General features: G+C 41.5%; 1 protein-coding gene across 6 annotated transcripts in view; it reads right to left on the bottom strand.

The window, feature by feature from the left end:
• Positions 1 to 26,462, bottom strand: part of ARID5B (AT-rich interaction domain 5B) — a 123,612-nt gene that overhangs the window by 84,258 nt on the left and 12,892 nt on the right. For all 6 annotated transcript variants that reach the window (XM_057421476.1, XM_057421479.1, XM_057421475.1 and 3 more), the window contains one exon: positions 25,230 to 25,455. In XM_057421476.1, the coding sequence (XP_057277459.1) occupies positions 25,230 to 25,455 (226 nt within the window). The remainder of the gene's footprint in view (positions 1 to 25,229; positions 25,456 to 26,462) is intronic.

Genomic DNA, 26,462 nt, shown 5'->3' with positions numbered 1-26,462 from the left:
CACCATCCAAGCACAAATGAGAGAGCAGCATACACAGCCTTATTTATAAGGGACTGTTAACGCCACCTCTTCCACACAGCAAAATCAACTGCCTTCATTTTCCATTACCCACAAAAGTATGAGTCAAAGTCTTATCTTGGTGTTTCACATGGGGCCCTTTCACTATCATTCTGAAAATTCGGAGGAACTGCGCCCTCCTCGAAATAGCAATGGCAGAAGCTTCTGGCCTCAAAGCTGTGAAATGAGGGGTGGAGGGTGGAATGGTCCAGTGATTTAAACAGTCGAGCTCCATTTTTGATGTTTATGCCCTCTTTGAAACTTCTAATGAAGTAACAACCCCGTTAATTCTTGCGGGGTATTTAGTACATGTAAAAACTGCATTACCCACTATTTACAATTTACTACACACAAGCAGTATCTGGCTCCATACAAAAATAACAAGCTCACTGTAACCCTCCGCTCCCTAACCATACTGCTGATTTCTCTGACACATGGAGAAGTGAGAATAATTACATTTTACTGAGTGCGTCTCATTACACGGATTTAAGTAAGATTTCCAAAGCTGCAAAAATATGCTTTTCAATTTCATTTGTTTCTAGCAATTCCCTCTGAAGACAGTTAGTAAAACCTTCAGAAATCATCATCAATATGGACAAAAAATTTTACCCTTCTCATGTGGACATTTGACAGAGGGATAATAGGGTCTAGAAACACCACAGTCAGACGTTGCTTTTCTATTTAATGTTTCCTTCTGTGCCAAACATAATATAACAGACAAGTGTTAGAGAGACATGCAGGGGGGGAGCCTGAACAGAAAGCTTTAAAAGAGGTCCTTAATAGAGAAGCTGTATGCTTAGTCTTCAACAACATTCAATGGCAATTTATTTGCAGCCATTTTCTCATGTAACCTTTCACACAGGAGCAGATAAGATAGAGCACAAGACAATTTGTCAACTGCCAGATATGAACAAAAGAAACCATTTTTAATAAGTTTCAGTGGCCCCTTGTATTTGTTTTGCAACATGTTAATAACTTTTCTGGAAGCCAATCAAAGACAAGAAGAGAAAAAGAAGTCAAGCTGGGAAATAAAAACCACAGTTAAAGAATTGTACAGATAAACTTGTGTTATCATCTGCAGTGTAATAACGCTTAAATCCAGGAATGGCACAGAATTAGAATTAACATGATGCCATTTCTTAAAAAAAATTAAAAAAAAGAAAAAGAAGGCAAGTACAGAAATGCTAGCACCATGTACTTTTTTCCAAGCATTTGCTATCCTTTATCTCATCCCAATGTAGTACATACCTGTTCCCCAGTACAACCTTACTCTGGTTCCCCTCCTTCCTGGTGGCAACATGAAACTCAGCATAAGGACTATCACGAGGGAAGACCAGTTGGGAGTTGCCCAAATCCAAGTAACTGACCCAACTCCCCCACACCACACTCCCCCAGCTACCTGGGGATTCTCACTTCCTAACTGAACCTCTCATGTTGCACCCCGAATTATTGCTCTGAATAACAAACCACATGTAGCTTCAATAGCTGTTAAAGGTATACGAATAAATCTGTGGTTGCTCACTTGATCTAATTCTGCATCACAACAAAGTAGACTCAAGCTGAAGAGGAGTAATGGAAGAACGTGAAAAAGAAAAGGGAGCCAATGAACTCCCCCATCTAGGACATGAGGATGAAGAACTAAGTGGTACGCACAACAAAATGAACAAACCAATTGTGCTGAAGTTCAGCAATGCCATGGCCTTCCTGTGGAATGAAGGTTGTATCATTAGGTCTTTCTGTGGCACAGCCTCATTTCTGTGGAAAAGGAATTAGTTGCAGGCATGTGAGAACTTGTGGGACAGTTGCTCCTGATCCCTTCCCCCTCCTGCAGGCACAAGAGGAGGTGCAGAGAGCTTCCTCCAAATGGTATCTACCGATACCTGTGCAAAAAAAGGTTTCTGCTGGACTAAGGGACAATCATTGGACAAAATGCTCACACGAGCCCTCAGTCTGTTTGTAAGGGAAGAGTCTTTTGGTACTGAAGAAAAGTCAGAGTGCCTGAAGAAAAGTCAAAGCAATATACACTGAAAAATCTGATGAAGTGTTAAGCAATTTCATTAACATTATTAAAACACAGAAAATTCCCTTGGAAAATTTCACACAGGCTTTGCCGTTTTGTTGCACATTACTCACAGCCTGAGAGACGCGTGAGGAGCAAATGGAGAGAAATAAAGCTTCTCTGCAGTCAACTTGGACTGAGTCCTAGTCTCACTGGTAGAAAGACAGGCTTGTGGGCTTCAGTGAGAACAGGGCTGGGTCCTTTGAACTAGATTATTATGGCATCCATACGAGGTACAAAAGTATATGGTGAGAGAAGATGCACCAGAGAACAAAAGGAGCTGCCGGTGAGATGGCAACCCTTGTTACAATGACAAAAGTACTCCCAGACTTCAGCTGGCACGCACCTGCAGAGCTTAGTATCCTATCCCCAAAATCAGATCTTACCTTCTGACCACTTTGCAGAGGACTGTTACACAGTGAAGGGTAAGAATACAACCATTTGCTCTTCAAGAAAGAGGAACAGCCTTTTGAATATGAAAGGGATCCCTGTGATGGGAACCTACCAGCCCAGACCCACATTCCTCCTGGGAACTCATACATGATTTCTCTTTCTCTTCTGCAGGACCAGGAAACCATTCCTGGAGAAGATGAGAAGCTGTGCTACCTGAATTATCTGAAAAGGCCTCAGGTGGAGGCAGGGTGAGAAAGGATTTCAGGACAAGTTATGTCTATGAGCTGAAAAGAATAAGCAAGTATCCTCCCACTCCTTTCTCTAGGCAAATGCTCTTTCCAACTTTTCAACAAGAGTCAATCTCCAGTGAATCTGCCCGCCCAGGAAGGGCCCAGCAGAGTGCTGCCAATCTACCAGAAAACACCAGGCGGCTTGCGCTTGGCTTAGGATGGGATACCCAGCAGAGAGGAAGGCTCCCAAGTAGAAAACAATCCTGCTGTACTATCTACTAGTATGGAACCTGCTCTAATAATAGATAATGCTATTTCAAAGCACTTAATGGACGCTAATTAGTCCTCAGGGCATTCTTATGAAGCAGGTAGATAGATAAGTATTATTTCCCTTGTTTTACATATGAAATAACCTCATCAAACATGTTCTGACTTGCTTAAGGCCACCGAATGAGTCACAGCTCAGCTCTCAGCAGGTCCTGGCTCCCAGACCTGTGCTCAGACCTCTCAGCCATACCTCTTTCACAAGTGCAAAATCTTTATTTCAAATGTGGAGGGAGAGAGGAAAGAAGATCAAGGAAGGGTGATAACAATGGGAAAAAATACTCTCTGGGAAAGAAGCTTCCAGAACAGCAACAAAACAGAGTCTGGTATCTATGGAATGCCAGATACCAAACAAGGAGAGAGATGAAACACACGCTCTGATACAAGATTGTAAGTTTCTCTTATATATCCTCTTCAAGCAGCCACAGCTATTTATTGTGATTTGAAACCACCACCAATGTCAGTCAAATAGCTTTAGACTCTTAATTCCTACAATGGTGAACATGCAAGGGCAGCAGCCAGCAGCCCTTGGATACACAAAATAAATACACTTCATATGTACACGTAAGTTATGTGCCCAACACCCACAAAGTTACACTGAGGTGTTGTTTCATGCTAGAAACCTTTGTGACTTTATATAGTAGGCAGGAATACAAAAATTGGTGGATTTTGTATCTCTTTGGGAAGAGCAGCAAATGGTTTCACCCACCATTTGTGAGCCAGAGCTTGCAAGACACCAGGTATTAAATGGCACACACTTCCTTGAACCATCTGCATGCTGTAGCTCCCACTACTTACTCCTCTTGACCAGTACAGAGCGAGCTGGGCAGATTATACCCTAACCATCAGGACTCCAAATCTGTTTTTCACATGCTTGAACATACCTCTCAGTGACACCTTCCTTTCAGCCCATGGCCCCCCATCCCCCTGACTCCTTATGCTCCCCATAACCACATTGTGTTCCCATGCCTCCAAGCTCCTCATCTCCAGCCATGGCTGCTGGGGATCACCAGCACCAGGCAGCTACAACCCAGCGCTTGGGCTTGCCCGCCTCCCAGAAACCCACACTGACTACTGCTGGTCACAGGCTGGGATTACCTTTCTCCCATTTCTGCCAGGGGAATGCTATGCTGGCATATGCCCACTGCTCATATGGGCAGGCAAGTGATGTCTCCTCCATGGTAAGAGCTCAGCACTGTCCAGGACCGAGCACGCTGCAATGCAGGGTGATAAGTGGACCACTTCTATTCCAGAGAGGTGCTGAGTACACCAGCATACATGGGATCCATGGGGAGACAAGAGCACTGACCATACAAGTTCTGCATTTCTTATTCCAGACACCCTTGGCAGTGCATTTCTGACACTCAACTAGACAATTAAGGGTCCTTGAGAAAGTGAATGCAGTGTGCCAGTCCCCCAGAACACTGACTAATTGTGCTAAAAATAATTGTCATTTTTGCTTCAATGAGATTCAAGGACCAATCTCCAGCAACCACAGGTTACGCAAAAGGTTACTTACTTTTCAGGGGAAAAAAACATTATTTGTACAATGCATTATCAATCTCAAATGGTGATGCTGAAGCACAAGTTTGATGAACTGTATGCAGCATAATACAGCTGCTTTGCATTTTGATTCCTTTATTTATAGTCCACACCAAATTAATAACTCAAAAATGTTGTTTCAGGCAAAGTAATGGACACACAATAAAACTATTCATTTCCTCAAAGGTCACTCTAGGAGAAGCATACACTGTTTAGAAGCCTACCAACAATGCCATCGTTCCAAAGAAAAGTGAAAATATATAATGAGCAGTTAGTGCCTATATCTGCATCGGAGATCCTAGGCTAATTTAAAGTGCAATCTTAAGGCAATCAATCATACTCTAAAATTACTTCATTTTCCAAACTGTTTACACTTTTTAAGTTACAAATCTACTTTCTGCTATTTCAACTCACGACTTACAGCTACAGATTTAGCCTGGCTTGGCTTGCTGCCAAACTCTAGTCATGAGGGAGCTAATGATCTGAACAGATCAGTGTTTTATAATGGAGAAAAGCGCATGTAAATTTCCAGCATGTCTGCAAGTAATCAAGGCATGCTGACTATAAATGAGGCGGCCTCACATTTATTTTAGGAGAAATATCTTAAAGCCCCACTTTTTATGCAGGGAAAAAAAAAAAAAAGAAAAAAGAAAAGAAAAGGAAAAATAATCCTTTTAAAAAAGTACTCTCAGATTATTCCAAATAATTCTAAACAAAACTGCTAGGCAAACAATATGTTAAAGAATAGCACAATAGCTAATTTCCTTTAGTGTTTCTATCTCAATCAGATCATATCCTTATCATGGCAAGTTTGAACGTTAAACTCTGTAGTTCATGGAATCAAAACACAGGAGTGCTTCATATTACATTATAGAAAAATGAGCTATTCCCTACAAACAAGGTCAGATTTCTGGAATGCCCAAGGTCTGCATTTAAACAGAGCTGGGAGGAGGGGAGACTTTGCCCACTCCACTCTCTAAAAAGCAGTGGGAAACTAGACCAGCAGTTTAAATTAATTTTAATAGTCAAAATGGTAGAAGGAGAGCAAGAAGTCTCTTGGGAGATGATACTTAAATTAAGCATGATCTTTATTGTTTCATTACAGTGGCACAGTCAAATAATGACTCTGTGTAACTGTAAAAATAACGCCAAATCCTCATTTTCTAGCGGAAATAATTATTCTATTCTATCATTTTCTGCTTACCACCAACCTACACTCTCCTCCCCATGTAGGCAATGGGCTGGGGTAGGCTGGGGTAGGGGCCATACACAGAAAAGTTTTAGATTTTATCCTGGTTTTAAAGGCCATACCAAAGAGGCATATTCTGACCCAAAAATGGCTTTAAGAATGGAGCTATAAATATTCTTGTATCGTACTTCATGAAATTTAATCCATCATGATGGATATTTCTGTTATAACATTATTACATGCCTACACTCAATTGTATAATTGGATAGGGCCAGAAACTATAAGCTGGCATTGCTATGTTTCAGCATACTGCAGCTTTAAAATACCTGTAATCATAAATCAACATAATTATTTGAGGTTCTGTCATGAAGCAGAACAGAAAAAGAAAAAATAAACTAGATGGTAAAGAATCTCATTTCACTTTCTAGAGACTGGAAGTCTTTCCCAGCTTTGAGTCTCACCACCACTACTACAACTGCATAAGCCTTTCTCCTTCCTAGGTTGCCTTGAAAGGCCTTGCCTCCTTACAGCTTTCCAACACAACTAGCAGGCCTGCACTGACGAATTCCACAACTCTGTAGTATGACAGTTGTGTCTGCGTTGCAGCCATTGAGTCTAGGATAATGGGGAGCGATGGCTGGAAGAAACAAAGCTATCCAAGCTCCCGGCAGCCATCTAAATGCCTGGTGGACCACAGGTTCAGGGGCTGAGTACTGCCATTGCTGCTGGACCAGCTGGTCATGCTAGAAACCCTCCAGGGAGACAGCTAAAGGCCCTCCTTGCTGTGGAAGCAGAGTCAACTGAGCATTCTTTGTCCCAGCATGTGAATTATTTTGCTGCTTATCTGCACAAAATAATGGACTAACTCCTCCCTGACCTCTCTGCACTTCTTACCTCACCACAGTCAGGATCAAAACTAACTGACCCTTTCTTGCTCTTCTTCTACCCCCAGGACACAGAGGTGAGAGCCAGGGGAGAGCTTTGATGGACAGCCCCTGGATTTGAAGAGAGTTTGCTGCCTGTTCATTGATTTTTAATTACTACTAAGCAACTGCCATGGGGAGCTAGCCCTCTGGAGACCACTGCCCAGCTGAGGCAGAGGACCAGAGATCAGCACAAGTGCCCTCCAGTGCTTCCCCCAGCATATGAAAACCTCACCAAGTGCTCTGGGACAGACTGCACTGTGTTAGTTACTGTAAGAGGGGAAAGTTACTGATGCTGGCTGAGGCATTTCTTCCCTTCCCTCACCTACAGTTACGCAACAGTTCTTCAAATCTCATCTCCACCTACCTTCCAGCCATGCAGAGCTTCATGCTCACTGGAGGCACTGGGCTACAGTATGACTGAAGTTAATATTAAAACATGGATTCCTCCTACAGCTTCACTGAAAAAAAAACAAACCACATTGCATTCACAGGGATGGGGATCTCCAAGAACCTTCTTGCTCTGTTTTTCTTGTTGCTATTGCAGTTTTTTTTTAAATATCTTTTTCTCCCTTCTTTCTCTTTTGATCTTTGTAAGTCTCAAACAATGTATTTTATTACTTTTGATACTTACTTGAAGAATGTGGAGAATTTCATTAAGATACACTTTGGGCCAAGTGCTTTATGGGTATTAGAGCTCAGAAATGTACACAGTTGTGTGTATACACACATATTTATAGACGACTATATGTATAAACATACAGAATAAATAATATAATCACTGTAACATGGTTAAAACCCTCACTTTCTGAAATCCTCAAATTTTACTCTCACACTGTGACATCATGAAATAGCTGAAAATAGGTAAGACCTCAGACAAAGAATAATAGTAAGAAAACCCCCTTCTCTTTCAATATATGTGAAAGAAGCAAAAAAGGATGAACAGATTTGGGGTGAAGAAGCAAGTCAACTCAAGCTCAGCAAAAATTTCTAAAAGATAAAAGCAAGTATAAATAAAAAGAGGATACATGAATAGGCGATGTGAACAAGTCTCAAGAACAAAAAAGCATCTGATACCATCTAAGTTGGTGTCACGGGGTTGCTATTAACCTGTATAAACATTCATTTTCAGTCCCACTGAGTCACCTAGAAAAGCTGGCTCTCAAATAATGAGGCTGATGGAGCCTGACATCCAGTTCTACTTTTCTTTACTCCAACTTGGAACTGTTGCACAATTACGATACAGAACGTCAGGATACGATAAACAGAACTGAAAAAGGGAAAGAAAACAATTTTTTCCCCTACAAGTCAGGTTCAATGCTTTTGCCTATTAAAGTAACCAAATATGTTTCTCTCTGAAATCAAAGCCAAAAGGCAGCATGCCAGGCACAGTTAACAGATAAATCAATGTTCCCGAAGGGCGGGCTTTTTTGTTTTGGGGGGTTCCTGCCTGACAACAATCTTGTGGCGAGCAAACAGAACACCCACCACACATCTTGTCAATCTACTCACATGAAACGGGGAAGGAAACATGAATACTTTTGAAGATCTAGGCACTGTTTGCAAAAACTTCATGTTCTGACCTCCCTGTCAAAGATCATAGTTTTTGTAACTACAAAGTCTGCAGCTATTGTAGAGCCCACTACATATAACATGTAATTGCAGTTAATTTATCACTAAGGTCATTGTATATAGCTGGGAGTTTGTAAACAAAAATGAATCACAGGTTTCATTTTTGTGTCCCTTTCAAACTGGAAGACCTAACAGTTTCCTGTTCCAACATACAAAATAGTATTGCTTCTATAAAACTACTCGGGTCTCCTTGCCAGCAGTTTCCATTTAATTAAACTGACAGCAAAACAGGGCCCTCGCTAATGTGATCCAGACCAGTTTGCCTTCAATGTAAATTCTCAGGCATGAAATTACATCTGAAGCAGACACAATAATCCCTCTATATCTTAGTCATAAGTTTAATCTGTACTAAAATAACATTTTCTTTGTCTATATTGAAGGCTGTTTTAGAATTCAGTGATCTCTTTCTCTTTTTCCAGTTGAATTTCAGGGAATTATTCAACTTCCACTCACCTTACAGTAAATTCAGAATTTTCTTCTTGACTGTAATTTATACATTCATTGTTGATTTCTAGGTCATGGGTAGCAAAATGATCTTGCATGTGAGAAACCAGATTTGGGACCTACTTCAAACTTTCACTTTCTGGAAACCAAATAGGCTGGTAGCCCTACAAAACTAGTTCATAGCTGCTTAAAGCCACCTAACTTGCCTAAGCTAACAGCCCAATCTTTCATACAGACCCTCAGGTCCACCAGCTGTAAAGAAGAAAACTGATGAGATTTATAGGTAACTTCAATAAAATGAAGGTGGGGTTGTTTGTTTGTTTAATGACCCGTAACATTTCACTCTCATTTAGTCATTCTTGCCCGTACTCAACTGATCCACTAATGCCTACAATGTCTAGGAAGAAAAGAACATGCAAAAAATAGTTACTTATTGCATGGTAACCATGGTGTGTCCACGATGAGCAACTCAATAAACTGCATTTATGCCAGATGCAAATGAGACGGGAACCTCTGAGAGATGCAAAGTGTTTTGTTCCTGGCTCACGGGCTGCTTCCTCATGCACCAGCACAAGCCTGGGAACACTAGAGCCCCCCTGTAATTCAAGACTGATTATCAGGGGGCTTTGAAAAACAGGCAGTGACAGTGTCCAGAGAATAAAATCTGGAAAACTCACAATTACTAGAGGAAGGGCAAATACTGACCTTTTCTTACTCTAGCCAATGTGTGCCATAGTGAGGTCTTCACTATGACTGCCAAGCCACATGTCCTGGGTTCAGCACACCATTTCACTTGATAGTACAAGGAAGCTTTAACTGTCAGCTAAACAGAGTTAGTGATTGAAAAAATGCTCTCCCAAACTCCCAACCTCACAAACAAGTCCAGGAATGACACTGGAGAACCTTTCTTCTTTGCTGCTCTTTGGATTCCTATACTGGAACACTACATCACCCAAGGTCGCCAAGCTCAGTGGGAATTACCCAACACTTAGCCAGCAACATGTAATGATACCTCAAGACGTTCATTTTGAGACACTGTGGCAGGATAGTCTGAGCTTCAGAGTGCCTAGCAGTGACTGTCACTGCAACATGGTGTTGTGCCCAACACACAGATTTTCTGACCAGGGAGGGAGCCGTCAACAGCTGTGAGGATGGCAAACATAAGGTACTTGTTATCCCTACAAGTTTACAAATGGAAAACGCAATGGCAGGGCTTTACCATAGCTCTGTTGCTAATACCATGATGCCTCTGCATCTCAGGCACAGATACCAAAATGGTTCCTGCACCAAATGAAACTGAGGATTCACTCTGGTATAAATCTGATCTCTGTGTTCAAGCTGTCAGACACGAGAGGGCTTCTTGGCTTCAGAGTTAGCAATCATCGGCATGGAACTGGTATCACTTCCTCTGGTGAATGCACACGACAAAGAAAATTGTTGTAGCTACTCCTCCAAGGAGCCTTGTGTCCTATTTTAGTATGGGTAATCTGGCTAGCGAACTGACTGGAAAATGGAGATGGCAGGAAATTCTTATGGATCGCTGGGGCAAATATCTCAAGGAGGCACAGAGAAAACGCAGTCCTACATGCAATCCACACAGACATGCTCCAAAGGAAAAGGAGCAACAAAATGGAAACTGCAGTCCCATTTTCTCTATGAATGCCATCCCATTCTGTCATGTCTTGATAACCTTCAGTGATGCCGAGTAAGTGTCCTGTCAGCCTCATTGAGCTCAGAGCATTCCTTACACCACCTGTGACACTCAGTACTTTATGGAACTGGGCCCAAAGACTTCTGTTTCCTGAGAGCTTGTGCTGCAGCTGGAGAATGCTGTGACCGTAAGAAGCACAAGCGACAAAACCACTGTAAAAACAAGAGAAAACTGAACCATAGCTTATTTTCCAAGTTTCCACTCACCCCACCAAACATTTGTAAAACCTCAGTTACATGCCCAACTAAAAATACCTGCTGCCCAAGAAATGTTACATTACTTTATGTAAGGAATTTGCATATGTAAAAATGCCCAGCAAGGTGTAAATGACGCTTTCAGACAAATGAACTCAAAATGTTTTCAGAGTCAGGACAGTAAAATTTCCAAGCACTACTGTTACAGTCTTCCTCTTCAAATAAGAACTTTAATTGCATTGTTTTCCTAAAATGTAGAAAGTGAAGTGCTTATTTGAGCAAACCAGCCATATACTATGCTTCAGTGTTATTGACAGTTTCTTATTTCAGAAACAACACTTAACTGGTAAAAAGTATGTAAACTTTTTCTTACTGTTATTCTGACTTTGTCTACAAGGTGATGAGGGATAAAGTGTTTAATACAGAATAGCAGCTTTATTTTATCTCTGTTTGTGAAGAACCAGGTCCCTGTGCTGCCCCAAGCCCACAGATATGGCAAAGAGGTACTGCTCTGCGCAAACAGTGTACACAGTTGGCCGGAGATGAGGGAATGACTTTTCATATTAACATATATGGATTTGCTGGTATGTCTGACCAGTTAAAAATCTCTCAAAAAGGCAGAGAAACTACCGACAGAGTTTCTGCAGCAGAGGGTGAAAAATGCTCCTACTCCAGTTGTGCAAATATGCTGGGCTCACATTATCAAACACACGAATTCCTGTCCACACTCTCTCCTAAGCACCCTGCCGTCAAAACAGCAGGGACAAAATTGGCCTCATTTCCTGTGTATTTCATATAGACCTCTGCATTCTTAAGTATGTTGTCAGGGAATAAATTTTAAGGCTGCTATGCTCACATCTGATCCCCTACTCTATGCTTTTAAGATATTAAATTGGCTTTACCCAATAAATCATGATTTGTGCCTTGGAATCACATGGTACCTAAAATGACCAAAGACATTCACATTCATTCTATGCAAGTCAGAGGGCCCAGGTCTAAAAATTAAAGTAAAAACTGAGCACCAACCTTCCCTGCAGGGAAGGCTAACAAAAACCATCAAGCCACACACACCAAAAAAACTAGTGACAATGTAGAGAAGCAGCCCTTATTGCTATCTGCAGCAAGCCTCATCCCTGCTCCTATCCCAGCTTTGTGCTGCCTCTTTCTTGCTCCATCACGGGAGGATCAAAGCTGATGGCTGTGCTGGAGTATGGCCCTGGCACTGACATTCTCACGCATCCCAGGCTAGTCTGAAGCCTACAGAAAATGGCACTGATCACCCAAAACCCAAGTGAGATGATTATCCCAGAAGCTCTTTCCTGTTGAGGGATATAATAGCTGGGTAGGAAAAAAACAGAACAACAAACCCTCCCTCAAAGTTTTTCACAAAGGCAGACAGAACCCTATTTTCCTGCCACTTACACTGCTGCAAAGTTTACTCCCAAGTATCACAGCACCAAGCCTAAGCCCATGGTACAACACTGAACAGTTACCACAATAAAAAGAAATACTCCTTCAAGCTCCCCGTACCTGAGCAGGAAGCATCCCCTAAGGGAGGAGGGGAGCAGGCAGATGATGGAGCTGAATACCTCAAGGGAGTAACCCCTCATGCAAGTTGACCAGTCCACTGAAATACCAGGAGCCTCCCACAGACAAAACTAAGGGATCCAATCTTTTATGTTTTACAACAGCACAAAGACAACATATAAAACAGATTCAAGAAACATTGTGGCAAAAGTGCCAGCATTTTAAGGAACGTTCCCTTTGGACATGAAGCCTTTTATAGCCAAACCACTATGATTTTGTTTCAATGACTCATAGGAATGGATTCTGGATTAAGGTTTAAAAATGGGATATTTTCCCTTCTGCTCCTAGGTTCACCTCAAGACATGTGAATGAAAAAGTAGCAATAAGAATATTAGGCTGGACTTACATTCACCAACAGACACTAAATAGGGATCTACTAAATTTGTAAAGCTCAGCTGAAGTTGCAAATATATAATTCTGAAAATGCAATTCCCTCCTGAAGTCGGGATGGGCAAGGATCATAAAACTATAAAAAGATACTTTGTCCCTAAAGACTGCAAGAAGCTAATCATTAGCCACCCGTTTATACTGTTTACCTTTTTATTACATTATTCTGATATTTTTCCTTCACAGGGACCTATTCCTTATTTATACCATATGTGTTAACAAAGAAGATCCACTGCCTCTAGGCAAAGTGTTTTTAAAGACAAAGACATTTGCCAGATTAAAAACAAACACACAAATAAAGTGTACAGAAATTTGTGTTTGACTACTGTTGGGCATCTGGAATGGCACATATTTTCTTTGGAAAATTTTTCTTCCAGTTTTTTATACAAATGACAGTAAAATATGTACCCAGCAGCAAACTGAGAGAACTAAATTTAAAACGCACTTTCAGACCACTCTTTCATTTTTTTCTTTTTAATTTCTCTTTTTCCAAGGCAAGAGGGGAGGAGGGAATTTGTACCAATGTTTTGAAGTACTGTAAGCTCTTTTGCCTTTTAACAGAAATATGTAAACAAGGTGTATGACTGTAGGGTAATGTTCTAGTCACAAAGCATTCAAGAGCTGGAGTGAAGCTATTTAAAGAATGGAGTATTCAATTCCTGAGGCCAGATGCTAGTATAAATATGAAACTATGTTCACACTGCAGATTAAATTATTTTTAGTTTCTGCATTTGAACTGCCAAAATTATTTGGGTTGGCTTTTTCTTTTACTGTACCACAGAATTTATGAGGCCACATCTTTAAGTATCTGAACAGAGGACTAAAATCACAAGTGTGAAAGGACTTTTTCAGCTATTTTCTCTGTGCAACAAAACTAGAAGTGTATAGTGACAAACAGTGTCACAAATAAGGGTCATTCAGGGAGTAAGGAAACTAAAAATAAAGATGGAGCTGAAACATTCAAGATTCTTGAAATAGATTTTTATAGTACCTTATCATTTAATTTCCAGCCCACAAAGCTTTTAATCTGGAAATACTCAGTGTGAAAGAAAAGTGGAGACTGTGGTTTTAAAATAATTAAAGAGAAACGCATGCATTAAGATTGCATTACACCCTGTCTACTGGGTTTGCCATGAAAGTTCACACAGATACTGCTACGAATATCAAGTTAAAGTCACTAGCAGTTAACTAAAACAAATAATCAGTAATCCCATGACCTTGCCATAGCAAAAGCATGAACGAATTCAAGAGAGAAAGAGAATGAAATAAACTGTCAGCAACTGAACAAAACTCAGGCTCAGTGACTAGTGGGGTGAGGACCTATCACTGACACACAGTAAAGCTTACAAGTCACCTACAAGGCTGCCAGGGACCCCCTTCCTGATGACCACTTCACTGTTGTTGATTTTTTGGTCCTGTAATTATCTTCCATTCGTTTCATCAGCTAACAAGAACGGAAGATCAAGGATGTACCTCAAGGATGTGATTCATCTGCTGATATCAGCGGGTTAGTCTACTAAGACACAAAAAGTAAAACAGGAATCGTGTGGAGGGATGTCAACCAAGCCATACACCCTTCCCACTGCAAATGCCACAAATGCCCTGGAAGGCCTGGGTGTACAGCCAGCAGCACAAACCAGCAAGAAGGAAGAGCAGAAACACTGCAGCTTGGTCAGTCAAGAGAACTGCAACACTAAGGAATGTGGAATTACTGAGCAGACTTGCTCTGCACCATGCTGAACATGCATATTTTGGTGATGATTTACAAGAAGATGAGGCCAGCAACACTGTACAGCTGGCTGGGGGTGAGAGGAGGGGGTCCTGCAGCAGGGGCTGTAACCCAGCTATTACTGAGATGTGTGAACCAACACTAAGTACCTGCGGAGACTCTGTCACTGCCCCAATTCAGGAAGGCACAGGACATCAGGCTTAATTACAAACAGGTGATGTGGGACATGCTGAAAGCTGAACACGCTCTTGAGTATCATGTCAGGTTCAGCCCCAGTTCCCAAGTAACTGTTCTTATCAGGCATGGATCTGGTATCACAACAGCAAAGTCTCCTTTTGGTGGACAGGCTGATAATCCCACCCTTCCCTGGGTATTTACATGTTTTTAAAATGCATTAGCCTGCACTTTAAAGAAACCTGGGACCAGAACAGCTGGGCTTTGGTTGTTTTGTTTCTCAGTAATAAAGTGTGGAAAAAAAAAATTATGCAGCTGTGGATAAAACAATCAGGAACACAGCAGCTACCTTGTGATCCTTTACCTCTTTTCCCTTCACTAGCCTCATTCACAGGAGCAGCACAGGACATGGAGGAACTTGGAGGAAGATGAGAGGGAACATTTCCCAGTTTTTTCTTAAATTAGATTTTCAATTTGTTATAGGATCCTTGAATTGTACAACATGTGTGGATCTATTCCACTCATGACACACATGCATAACTCCCCTTGGCACTAATAGGAATGTCGAACGTGTTGTGAGAGGAGAATTGCCCCCTAAAACTGCATGAGTGTGAACAAGGGTGTAAATATATCTCCAGGTTCTGGTAACATTAGAAACCAGCCTAGCGAATTTCTCATGGTTTATTATGATATCACCAAATCCCCTCTATGTATTTATAGCCTTGTAATTCACAATTATTCTGGGTCCATAAATGTTTTTGGCATCTGAATGTAGAACTGATACTATTATTTCACATATTATGGTACTGTCCATGAACGCTAAATTTATTCCAGCAGAGACTCCTGGAGTTCATTCATCAGATATTTTATGCTACTGTTCTTTTAATGATTCATTTATCCTTAGTAGTATTTGTATTCTGAAGTGTGGCGTCTCCAGCCGACAGCACAATGCTCTGCTGAATTATCTTTTTCTTTCACAGCATAACAAAACAAGCACAGTCAAATTGAAGATGGCCTTTAGTACACTGTCAGAACAATACTGCTTACCAAGCATATCCAGACACATTTCTCAAACCACATGTAATGCTCTGGCTGCCAACATGCTCATAAAGTCATTAACCAGCATCTTAAAATGAGGGTGTGATATATATATTTAAATGTTTAGGAAAATCAAATGTGTGCTCTTCCAGAAGCTTATTTTGAATTTCAGCTTCTACATACATTAATTATGCAGCGGTGCACAGATGTAAAAATTCACCTCGATTTTTCACAAGCTGTTAAAATATACTCCTGCTAAAATAATACACATTATATATCGCTAAAAAAAGCTTCTTTATGGTGTTAACCATTTGTCCTTCACAACGTAATAGAGCAAGAGAGACCTAAGCTTAAGGTTTACAGTTCTGAGGATTCATGTTTACATGCAAATTATTATTAGCAGTAAAATTAGGAAGGAACTTATTTTACATGGTACAGATTTTACTAAATGAAGTAAATAAAGGCTATGCCACAATGCTCTCCAATACAAAACCTCCCCAGTAAGTTACAATTCATGCTACTACATTTTTTAAATACATGCTTTCCCCTTCACCCACTCCCACTAACTGCACTCAAATTTATAGCTATACTGGGTTTAACCCTTCCCTTCCCACATATCCTCATCAGTGTTCTCATCATGCAAGGATCACCAAACCAGCAAAGATAAGCATGAACCAAATAAGATTAAGCAGTCGGAATACTGATACTGAGTTTAAAACTCAGTTTAACAAGGACAAGGATGCCAGAACCACACTCTTCTCCATTGTACCCATACAGCCCCTCTAGGTGCTCACAAAGGTGACACAAAATGCTGTGGGAGAACCCTGAGGCTGCCCATATTGAGAAGGCAGGTTTGCTACTGCCCACTCAGCTGCTGGAGCCAAGACTCTTCCCACACAGTTGCCCAACACCTTCTTTCTCTTTCTAGCCTACCCATCTCCCACCTTCCCTTGCCTGCCCAAGCAAAACACCATATCCTCCTGCTGAAGACCCCATAAATGCTGACACACCCATTCACTGGCATTACAGCCCCACACAGCTTGGGGGCAGCCCAGCTTTTGCTCCTGTTTGCCTGTCATAGAAAATGATTTTGCAAACAAAAGGAGAAGGGGGAGAAAAGGTAAGTCTCCTCTTTCAATTTCAGATACACACAGGATGCTCTGACAAACTCCCATAGCACAAGATGGGTCATCCATAAAAAGATGAATACCGTATCTCAGAGAACAAGCACTAGCTTTTCTGCAACACAGCAGTCAGAACCAGAATAAGATATTTAGGAAGACAGACGATGACAGGCCAGGCATGTTGCAGTGCATGTGTAAACAAATGGCAAGTAGTCTTCCAGGGCATGGGAGTAATGAAGAGCAACTCAGAAGAGCTACTTGGAAAGGAGGTAGTGAGTAAGTCTGGTCTGGCTTTTCTCCTCCGCACTGGAAAGGAACTGACACCCAGGTCTGGCCATGGTGTCAACAGCACCCACAGAGAAGTCTGAGCATCTCAGCACTGCAGCACAGGTCACAAGCCAGAATGATTCATGAGCTGGTATGAAGACAGCTTCAACTTGATTAACGGAGCACTCAGAGTCAGTCAACTAGAGGACTCCAAGTCCTGGATTCCAGCAGAGCAGAATTACAACACAGGAAAGCAGCCAGGCAGGAGAAGGAGGATGTCCTCGAGGCCCACCCAACCACACCATGTTATATAGGTGTTCAGTTTACAGATCTTGGTACTCAGCCAATTTTTGGCTGGCTGCATGGAAAGGACACAATAAAGGAAAAAAGGCACTGATGATCTCTGAGGGACTGATGGCTCTAACCATCAATTGTGGAACACAGAGGAGACTGCTGATCACCTCCCTCCATGGTGCTGGGTAAGGGAAGCACAGTACAAAACAATAGACATCCCAAACTGGGTCCCCCTGGGACCCAGAAACAATATGGGCAGGTACAGAAACTAGAGGGAAGGCTGGGGAGGAAAACGGCACCCTCTAAACTTGAAAGTTAAATAAGAATAAAAAAAGGAAAAAAAAAATAGGCAGACATTGAGATAAAGTCAGATTCAGAGCTCAGCAGTGCTGCACCAGGAGGCACACGATTCCAGTTACTGGAACAAAACCTCATGGTCAGTAAGAATTAAATGCAAGATCCAACAGTGACTAGAAGGGAAAAAATCCTGGAGAGCAGACACATGTGGGTTATTACATTGCCTGGCAAGGTCAATCTCGGTGCTAAAACCAGACAAAAATAAAAAAAGCTGTCAAACATTCTTAAAGGGACACTGTCCAACACTGGCTGCTTTGACACTGTTTGTGAACAGCCCTTATTTTTTTATCTACTTATTTTGCAATTATGGAGGCTACTCCTTTTCCAACCAGAGGCTGCAACAAAACTTTTATTGATGGTGCAAACTTCTGCAACTTCAGCTTCAGGAGAACGTGGAGCAGTTCCCTCTAGCTTCACAAGGCAGTAAAATTTAACTCTTCCTCTTCTAATTTTGCAGCAGGGGTTCCTTCTCTGATGTTTCTGAATATAGCAGAACTGAAATTGCAAATGGCTGTGCTCTACACCAGCGACAAAGTGCCCTGTCATACCAATTCATAATTGAAAACGCTGACACAGTGACAACTGCTATCAGCACAATTCCGATAATCATGCTAGCTTGCTCCTGCTGCAGGAATCAGTGGGGGTGGGGAACAGGCACTGTGATTTAGGGACTATCTAGAGAGAAGTCATGTGGGATTTTGTTTACATTTCTTGGAAGATCTTCTGCATTTCAAAGAACAAAATACCCACCTCCTCAATTCCCAGGGGCAACACTACCACCCCTTTTATAAGAGCTCAAAGGCAGGTCAAAGTTTGAGAAGAAATCCAAATTTTACCTCTTTGATAAGGCACACTTGAAGTTTGAGATGCGTGGTGTTAAAACTGGAATTTCAAGAGCCACAAACAGATGAAGCTCAACACAGTCCAGTGGTGAATGAAAGGCTTCTGTAGCCAGTACTGCATATTAAAATGTTTTTGTCACCCCCATACACTTCCACTGTAATGAAGTAGACTATCCCCAGAGAAAGGAAGAAATTAACAGCACTTAAATCACCACAGCATTGCTCAGGCAAACACATGGCCTCAGAAAGGACCAGGTGGCTATGGACAATCTCCTGAGGACCCCACCAACCTCCTCCCAAAGAAGTTTGGGAAGCTGCAGAGGAGAGAAGCAGTGGCTCAAGAGAAGGAAGGGACCCCAAAAATGCTACTGGAGATAATAGCATTTTTGCTACTGGAGATAGTATCTATTTTTGCTACTGGAGATAGTACCTATTTTTGCTACCACCTCCAGGAAAAAAAAAAAGTCATTATCACAAGAGTATTAGGGATACAACATACCTAACAACAGCATCGCCTTTTAGCATTTAAAAGGCAGGCAGCCACTTAAGCCAGCAAGTATCAGTGATCTTAAACCAACCAGTTGAAAAAAATAAACATTTTTCTTGCCCTCTTCATGCAAGGCCAGACAAAACTGTCTGCCTGGTCAGCATGTCAGGTTCTCTCTGATCCCAAACATGCTAACATTAAAGGTAAGTGTTAGTTAAAACAAAAGATGCATAACTAAAGGAAGCCTTCCTGCTCCACAGCCCCTCTCCCAGTGCTACTTCGCAGCCTACTGGTGCTCTTGTTCTGCTGGAGCAGTGCTGGCATGTGCCATGAGCTGCACAAACACAGAAGAAAATGCCGGGCCACACTCCTTTTTCTCCAAGGGAGCCATCCTCCTCCATTCAGGCTCCGTGGAGCACAACAGACAAGCCATGTAATAGCCTCATCTACAGCAAAAGAGCTGTATCAATTGAGCTAGTTAAAATGAGTTAGAGAGGTCACTCTGATCCACAAGACAAAAACCAAGATCCAGTGCACAAGGGCAGAGAGGGGAAAATGGGATAATGGGACACTTACATGAGCTTTATCAAGACCAAAATAGCATTCAGCTAGGGCAATGGGGACAGGAAGGCACATGGAAGAGGCAAAGAGTCAGACAAGAAGGGTAGGGGAAGAGAGGAAGAGGCATGACTTAGGCACAAAGTATCCAAAGTAGCTGTACTCTGACTAACAATTAGTTGGTCAGAAAATTATTGCATCAAGTTAAGCCAGGCAAGCCTGAACTCAGCAGCACATGACAAACAATGGAAAAGGAGAGTCAGCATCAGTTCAGAAGTCATCACAAGTGTCTCTTGCACACTACAGCTGCAGATCATCAGTTTTGATAATATTATGACTTGACTACATTACAACTTAATAATCTTCATCTGGAGAAGTCATGCTTGTTGCAAGGCCACTGGCAAGCAAAATCAGAAGGTCTGTGCCACAGCCCAGTGCTTGCTGAGGCTAGGCACCACAGCTGGCCAGGCACTGAGGAGTGGGCACCTTCCTGCAAGACAGCTCATCCCTGCTCTGCTTTTCCTTCCAAACTCTCTGCAATCCATTGCAGATTAGCCAATTCATACAGCAAGATCCGAAGAGGAGCTGTGATCTCCTGGGTGAAGCTATGCAAATTATGAGACTGGCAAAGAAGAGAAGGAAATGAGAGGGTGAGCCAGTCCTGCAGCATCCATCCCTTGCTCAGCAAGCTCTGCTGGAAGGTTCAAGAGAGCGAAGTCGGAAACAACTGATGGAACACCACCTATAGACTAGAAAAGGGAGACTGCTAAAATATAAACCTCAGCTGGAAGCGTACTTGATTTTCTTGGATTCCAGGTAACAGCAATCCAGATTCCAGACCCCTAAATGTGGGGGGTGGAGGGGTGGAGAATGAAAGACAGGACAGGGCTGACTACTAAATTTTCTCTGGCTTTCCCCTCAATGGACCCAAACAAACAAGCAATAACTGCAGCAAGACCCTCTTCAGTAAGCACCAGAACTTGCTCATCCCCATTACTAATGCCGCCACTGCAGGAACTGGAGCATCCACTGCGCAACAACCTCAACCATCCGTTTTGGCATGATAAAGACTCACAGAGGATGGGGAGAAAGAGTGGCAATGACAGTTTGGGGACCAAACCTAGACCTCTGTCATGACAGACTCATGTGTTAGAGGGTTGCAGATTGCCCAGCCCAGGCCAGCAGGAGCTCCCACCTCCCCCGCCGAGTGCAGGCACAGAGGCCATTTGTTGCTCAGCTAAACCCAGGCAGCATCACACCGCAGCCCAGCCTAACTCAAACCAACAGAGCCAGGGAACACTAAATTCAGTCATTTTCCCCTCAGCCTCTTCTCTCAATTTCAGCTCTGACTCCTCTATCTTTTATTTCTTTTTCTAAAGACACATTTAGAGATGAAACCATTCATAACTGCCTATCCACAGACAGTTTGTGGCAGCATAATTGACAATGAGTCTGCTGCAAAAATGAAAATGCTGTTTTAATAACCTTGGCCTAAAATACATTCTGTTGTATGCCTCAAAGGGTTTCAATAAAAAGTCAACCTGTAGAGACATATTTTCTTGGCTTAAACAACAATCCAAAGCATATAAATGTAGTCCAACTATAATGACATATTTATAGGCCAATAAAGCTTACACTGCAGCTTTCATACTTCACTTAAAGGAAGTCTGTAAGAAGCAGTGTTATATAAAATAATTTGAATTTTTTTCGAACTATAGCCCAAGGAATACAAATATGCGACTTTGCCATATTTAACCAACAGTGTTTACATTGCTTAGTTGCTAAAAATTTTGTAAAATGAAATAATTCCTCATTTGGTGACTTCTCACTGGTTTACCATATATGGGTATACAAGTCCATTTATTATAAAGAAAAATCCCCTAAATAATTCTAAAGACAAAAATAAATAACTAGCTGCCTTAATAGTGAATGAATCAGACCAATTCTTCTGGAAAAACAGGTTCTCATGTTCATTATGAATAATACATTCCTGAGCAACTCTATTTTTATACGCTGCATTGTTGTTATTCTTTATTTTTCTCAATATTTGAAAGAAATATTCAGAAAACTATAGTCTTAAGACATAAACTGCTAGCACTCGATACTGACGTATTTGTAGAAAGGGACAGAATGTGTAACATAAATATCTCTACAGGCAGAAAGAAATAGTTCTTTAGAATCATTTTTCAGGCTGAAAACTTGAAGCTCACACAAAAAATATGCCATTCCTAGAACTTTTATTTAATACAGTCCTAAGGAAAATTTCTGTATAATTCACTGGTGATAAAAACGACATTTTACAGACAAAAATATCTGTTACTGCAGAAAAGAAAGGCAAAGAGAAAAGAAAGAAAAGAAGAAGAGAGAAGAAAAGACAAGAGGGGGAAAAAAGAGGAAGGGAAAAAAAAAAGAAAAAAAAAGAAGAGAAATTAAGAACAAAAAAGGAGACAGAACTACTGAGTCTGAATTAGGGTCAACTTTCAATTACGAGTGCACTGGTTTCTCCAGGTTGTGGATTAACCACGTGTCACCTTTGTTTTGGCTAAGCCAAGTGCCACAGAACATATGGCACAGAGTATACACTGCTCAGACTTTGCTTGGTTATTGTTTAAAGCTACCCTGCTCCCAGGAACAATGTGTTTAATTAAATATGTTTGTGCTGTGCCACTTCTGTGGTTCTGTATCAATCATGTTTTCAGTTCATCTGGGTTATTTCACCCTGCACCACTCCTGGATAGTGTATGAAAACTGATTTTATTTCTTTTATAAAGTTTTTTTGAGCTCTTTGATAGGGAAATAATTTCCTAGTACCTTCTACAGCTCAGTTCAAAAACATCTCGTAGGAAGAATGTCAAAATCTACTTACCTTCACAGGATTTCTCTGTACTGGAAACATGTTGTTTCATAGGAAAATAGGGCCTTGTTGTTTATCTAGGCCTTTTCAACACCTGGTTCAGAAACTTCCTCATCTACATTCAGGGTTAAATGTGGCCATCATTACAGATTCCTGCATTGCCTGCCAGACTAGCACAAGAAGGGAATTTTTCCCTTCCAAGCCAAGCTCTGTACAGAGCGGTCTGCCTTGTCACAGCCACCCCACTCTGCTCAGTGAGGAAGCCCTTCATAAAATATACTCATTCGTGCATCACTGAGTAACTAACTGACTGGGAGGGGAACCGTCCTACGGTGGTGAGAAATGGCGTATGTGCAGATCACCTCTCCATTTGGGCTGACCAGCCTTGCTAATATAGCTGTGCTGATGCTCCACCAGAGGGACCTTTGCATGACAGTGCACTGCACTCTCTCACAGTTTACAACCCCATTTTAAGAGAAAACATACCCCATCCCATTGTGCTGGAGACCTACTGGAGAAGTTATTGCTAATAAATCTTTGATCACGGCAGCTGAGCGTTGCTCTCTTGGCAAGATGCAGAGTGTTGAAAAAGGTCTGTGGGCACACATCGTAACAGGCAGTAAACCCACCATTTTGACAGCAGAGAAGATACAACTCCAGCAGCTCACATCTCTATACCTTGGACACTTTCACATTATGCTACTGCCCTTCCCTATAGGTAGGGAGATGACAGTTCCCAGAGCACAATGCCAACCTTGACTCTGAATGAGAGAAATAAATCTTCTTCACCTCGTGGGTGATAAACCTCCATCCCATAGTTAAGTCAAACACTAAAGCTCATGGGTTGCCTACAGGACAAGACCAAGCAGGGCTGCTTCACAAGCAATGAAGATCACCATTCTGAGTTTTTCTCAGATCTGGGAAGCAAAATATGCTTAAATTCTTGTGTCTCTCAAATAGTAAAAGTATCTTCTCAGTACTAGATTTAAGAAATTTGATAGCCTCTAATAGGCTAGATCAGTGTATCAATGTGCCTAATCAGCTAGAGGTCTTCTTGAACCTTTGGTTTCACTCCTGCCCACCAGTCATGATGGAGAAAAAAGCAATCATAATCAAACATCAGTCAAAATACCCTTTTCTACTGAAAAAAAAAACCCAAACAATGAAAAAAAAAAAGACACAACAGGAAAGCCAGAGTCACCAACTGAAAATGAGTAACATCAGAATGTGGGTTATCAAAATTATACCATATAGTTTGCATTCCATACATGTTTTCAGTATAACCCCTACTTTCAAAGGCTTAACATGTAACTATAAGCTTTAGGCTTAAAGGTCATTTTCTTTGGCTCCTACAGTACATAACAGCAATTTCATAACTTACCAGGAGGGATTTTTGTTTGTTACAAACAAAACCAAGAAAACACTAACACACAAAAGTTCTGTCTGAAAAACATGAAGATTCTTCTGACACAACAAACAAATGCAAATAAATGCAACACGTAAAGAAGATGCCAGGGCAATAGCAGAGAAAATTACTGCATGTAATTATGATCCAGAAAAAAACACAGAGAAAAGCAAAGGAAAAGAGGAAGAACTGCATGTTTTTGTTGTTTTGTTAGTTTTTTTCCTTGGAGTTGTAATGAAAAATCAGATCACCTTACAATCGTACTTTAAACTTCCAACCTACATATCTAATGGTGAAATGTGAGATCGACAGAATCACTTCATCATTCGATAAGATCAGAAAAATGAGATGCAGAAGATAAATCCTCCAAGACATATCTTTAGCTTAGTGTAAGTTGGCTTCGATGCCCACACAGTCATGCCATTATAAAACTGAACTTGGCCCTCCATCTCCTGTTCACGTAGGTACAAAAGCATCCCTCACATGCATCAGCCTTAGCTTTTAATTTCTTACCTTTCCACTCATCAAGGCCTAAACTTGATGCTCTTCAAACTTGGAACATTTGTTAAAAGCTTGGTACATCAGAGAAACACCCCTGGGATGCACTTCAAAGTGCAATCTCTGACAGCTATTACACATCTAAGGTCCTAATACCACAAACAGCCACATTTACCAACAGGAGACCCACCTCTCTCAGACCTTGGGCCCCAAATTTTAGAGATGTGAGTGTCTGCGCACCAAAATAGCCCCCGAGCTGCAAGCCTGTCTGCAAACATCCAAAGTAGCAGTGCTACCATTTTCCTCCCTAAAAATGGACAGAGGGGCAGAAAGCACAGGTCTATCCGAAGAGAACAGTGAGGTGCTTGCAGAGGCCTATGCTGTATAGTAACATAAAGCTCACATGGACATGCTATAGAAAGCTATGGAAGGAACATCTCCCTACTAAACAAGATACAAATCCAACCATACGGAGGCAGGAGAAGCACCAGAAGCAGTTTACAATGCTACATTTCCAGAAGGTGGGACATGAGAAGTGAAAGGCCTGCCTGTCAGAGGAGGACTCCGGAAGATGTCTCCAGGCTCCTCTCCCCACAATATACAGCTCTGACCAGATCACTCCACCTACAGAGCCCCAGGGAGAGCCCTTGACAATTATTTGTGTGCTCATCTTCAGGGTTTGAGCCTTAGTGTTCAGGGACAGGTCTATAGAGCAGACAGGTATCACAGATATACCCCACGCTAATCTCAAAGGAGCCTGTGATGAGCTCACCACCACTCGTACTGCTCGGGTATCTCACCACCACACCTCCACCCAGAGCACACACATACCCTGGGAATCGGCAACGGCTTGGCAGGATCTGGCCCATCTGTCTTCGAAAGATGTCCACCCACAGGCCCCACCCATGGGAGAAAGTATGGGATACTCACCAAGGTCAGCCTTTTCCTTCAGGATGTCTTTGAAGTTCAAGCCACTGTTGAGCGTGGATTGTCTGTATCTCATCAAAGCCTCCTTCTGCCCATTCTTCCCCACATCCATCAGCTTGACCGGCTCAGCCCGGAAACCACACTTCCACTTGGAGAAATCGGACTGTGCCCATTTTGCCAAGTCCTCAAGCTTTACAGTAACTTTCTCTGAAACAGCAATAACTTCATCCTGCAAGAAGTGGTCAAATGAAAATACAACATGTCACACAGGGCTCCATGATGACTGATAAACCCATAATGCCACCCTGCCGTAGGCTATTGGAAAAGCCTATCTTGCTATTGGCAGGTTAATTTTTCTGTAATACAGAATAGCTAGTACTTAATTTATTCCTCCTGCCACATAAGTGGAAATATTAGTTGTTTACTTGTAGCAAATACACATGATCTAAAGACAATTTCTGGGACCAGTGCACTGATCCTAAAAGGCATTTTAAATGCTGGTTGCCAAATCACATTCTGTATAACGCAAGACCTGGAGGGAAAGTTTGTTTTTTAGGTGTAATTAGCTGCAAATGTAAAAATTCATGGCTGGATGACTAATGGTTATAGCTAGTCCTGAAATAAATGGACTAAGTAAATCTCAGATTCTTGGAACTCTGACTCACCAGAAAATTCCTGTGTTTATGGTACATTTTCCCTTGGCTTATACACAAATATTGAATTTAACTTTTGTCCTAAAAATTAAATAAAACTGTGATGTAATCCCAAAAGAAATACTACATAAATGTTATGTGCTTCCCACCAAAAGAAACTTGCACATTCTCATGTTTCTTAAAACCTTTTTCAAGATCAGAACTGTATTTTTTTTTTCCCTTCTTAAACATACATTCTAAGAAAAGCACTTAAACTTAGTTTAGACTCCAGAACATATACTTGAATTAAACAGCTCTAATTGCTGGATTTTAACCTTCCAGGAAACAATCAACTCCTCTCAGTCATGATGAATAAGCACAATGTTTTATAGCTGACTCCAGTGAGCAAGAGCTCAAGAAAGCCTCAAAAATAAACAAACATACACACATATCCAGAAAGATATACTCCTGATTTTTTAGTTAAAACAGCAGAAATAATTTATGTTGTAATGAGAGCTCGGTGCAGACCACACCTTGCACACTGCACATTTCTAGCACTAAATAAGGTTACAGCTTCTTGAAATAAATAAACCAGAAGCCAATT

The sequence above is a fragment of the Pezoporus wallicus genome, unplaced genomic scaffold, assembly GCF_028554395.1.
Source record: "Pezoporus wallicus isolate ANWC-B61680 ecotype Strahan unplaced genomic scaffold, APGP_CSIRO_Pwel_v1 contig_4816, whole genome shotgun sequence".
NCBI classification, from domain to species: domain Eukaryota; kingdom Metazoa; phylum Chordata; class Aves; order Psittaciformes; family Psittacidae; genus Pezoporus; species Pezoporus wallicus.
Note: the sequence above shows the minus strand (reverse complement) of the source record. Positions and strands in the feature narration are given on the sequence as shown.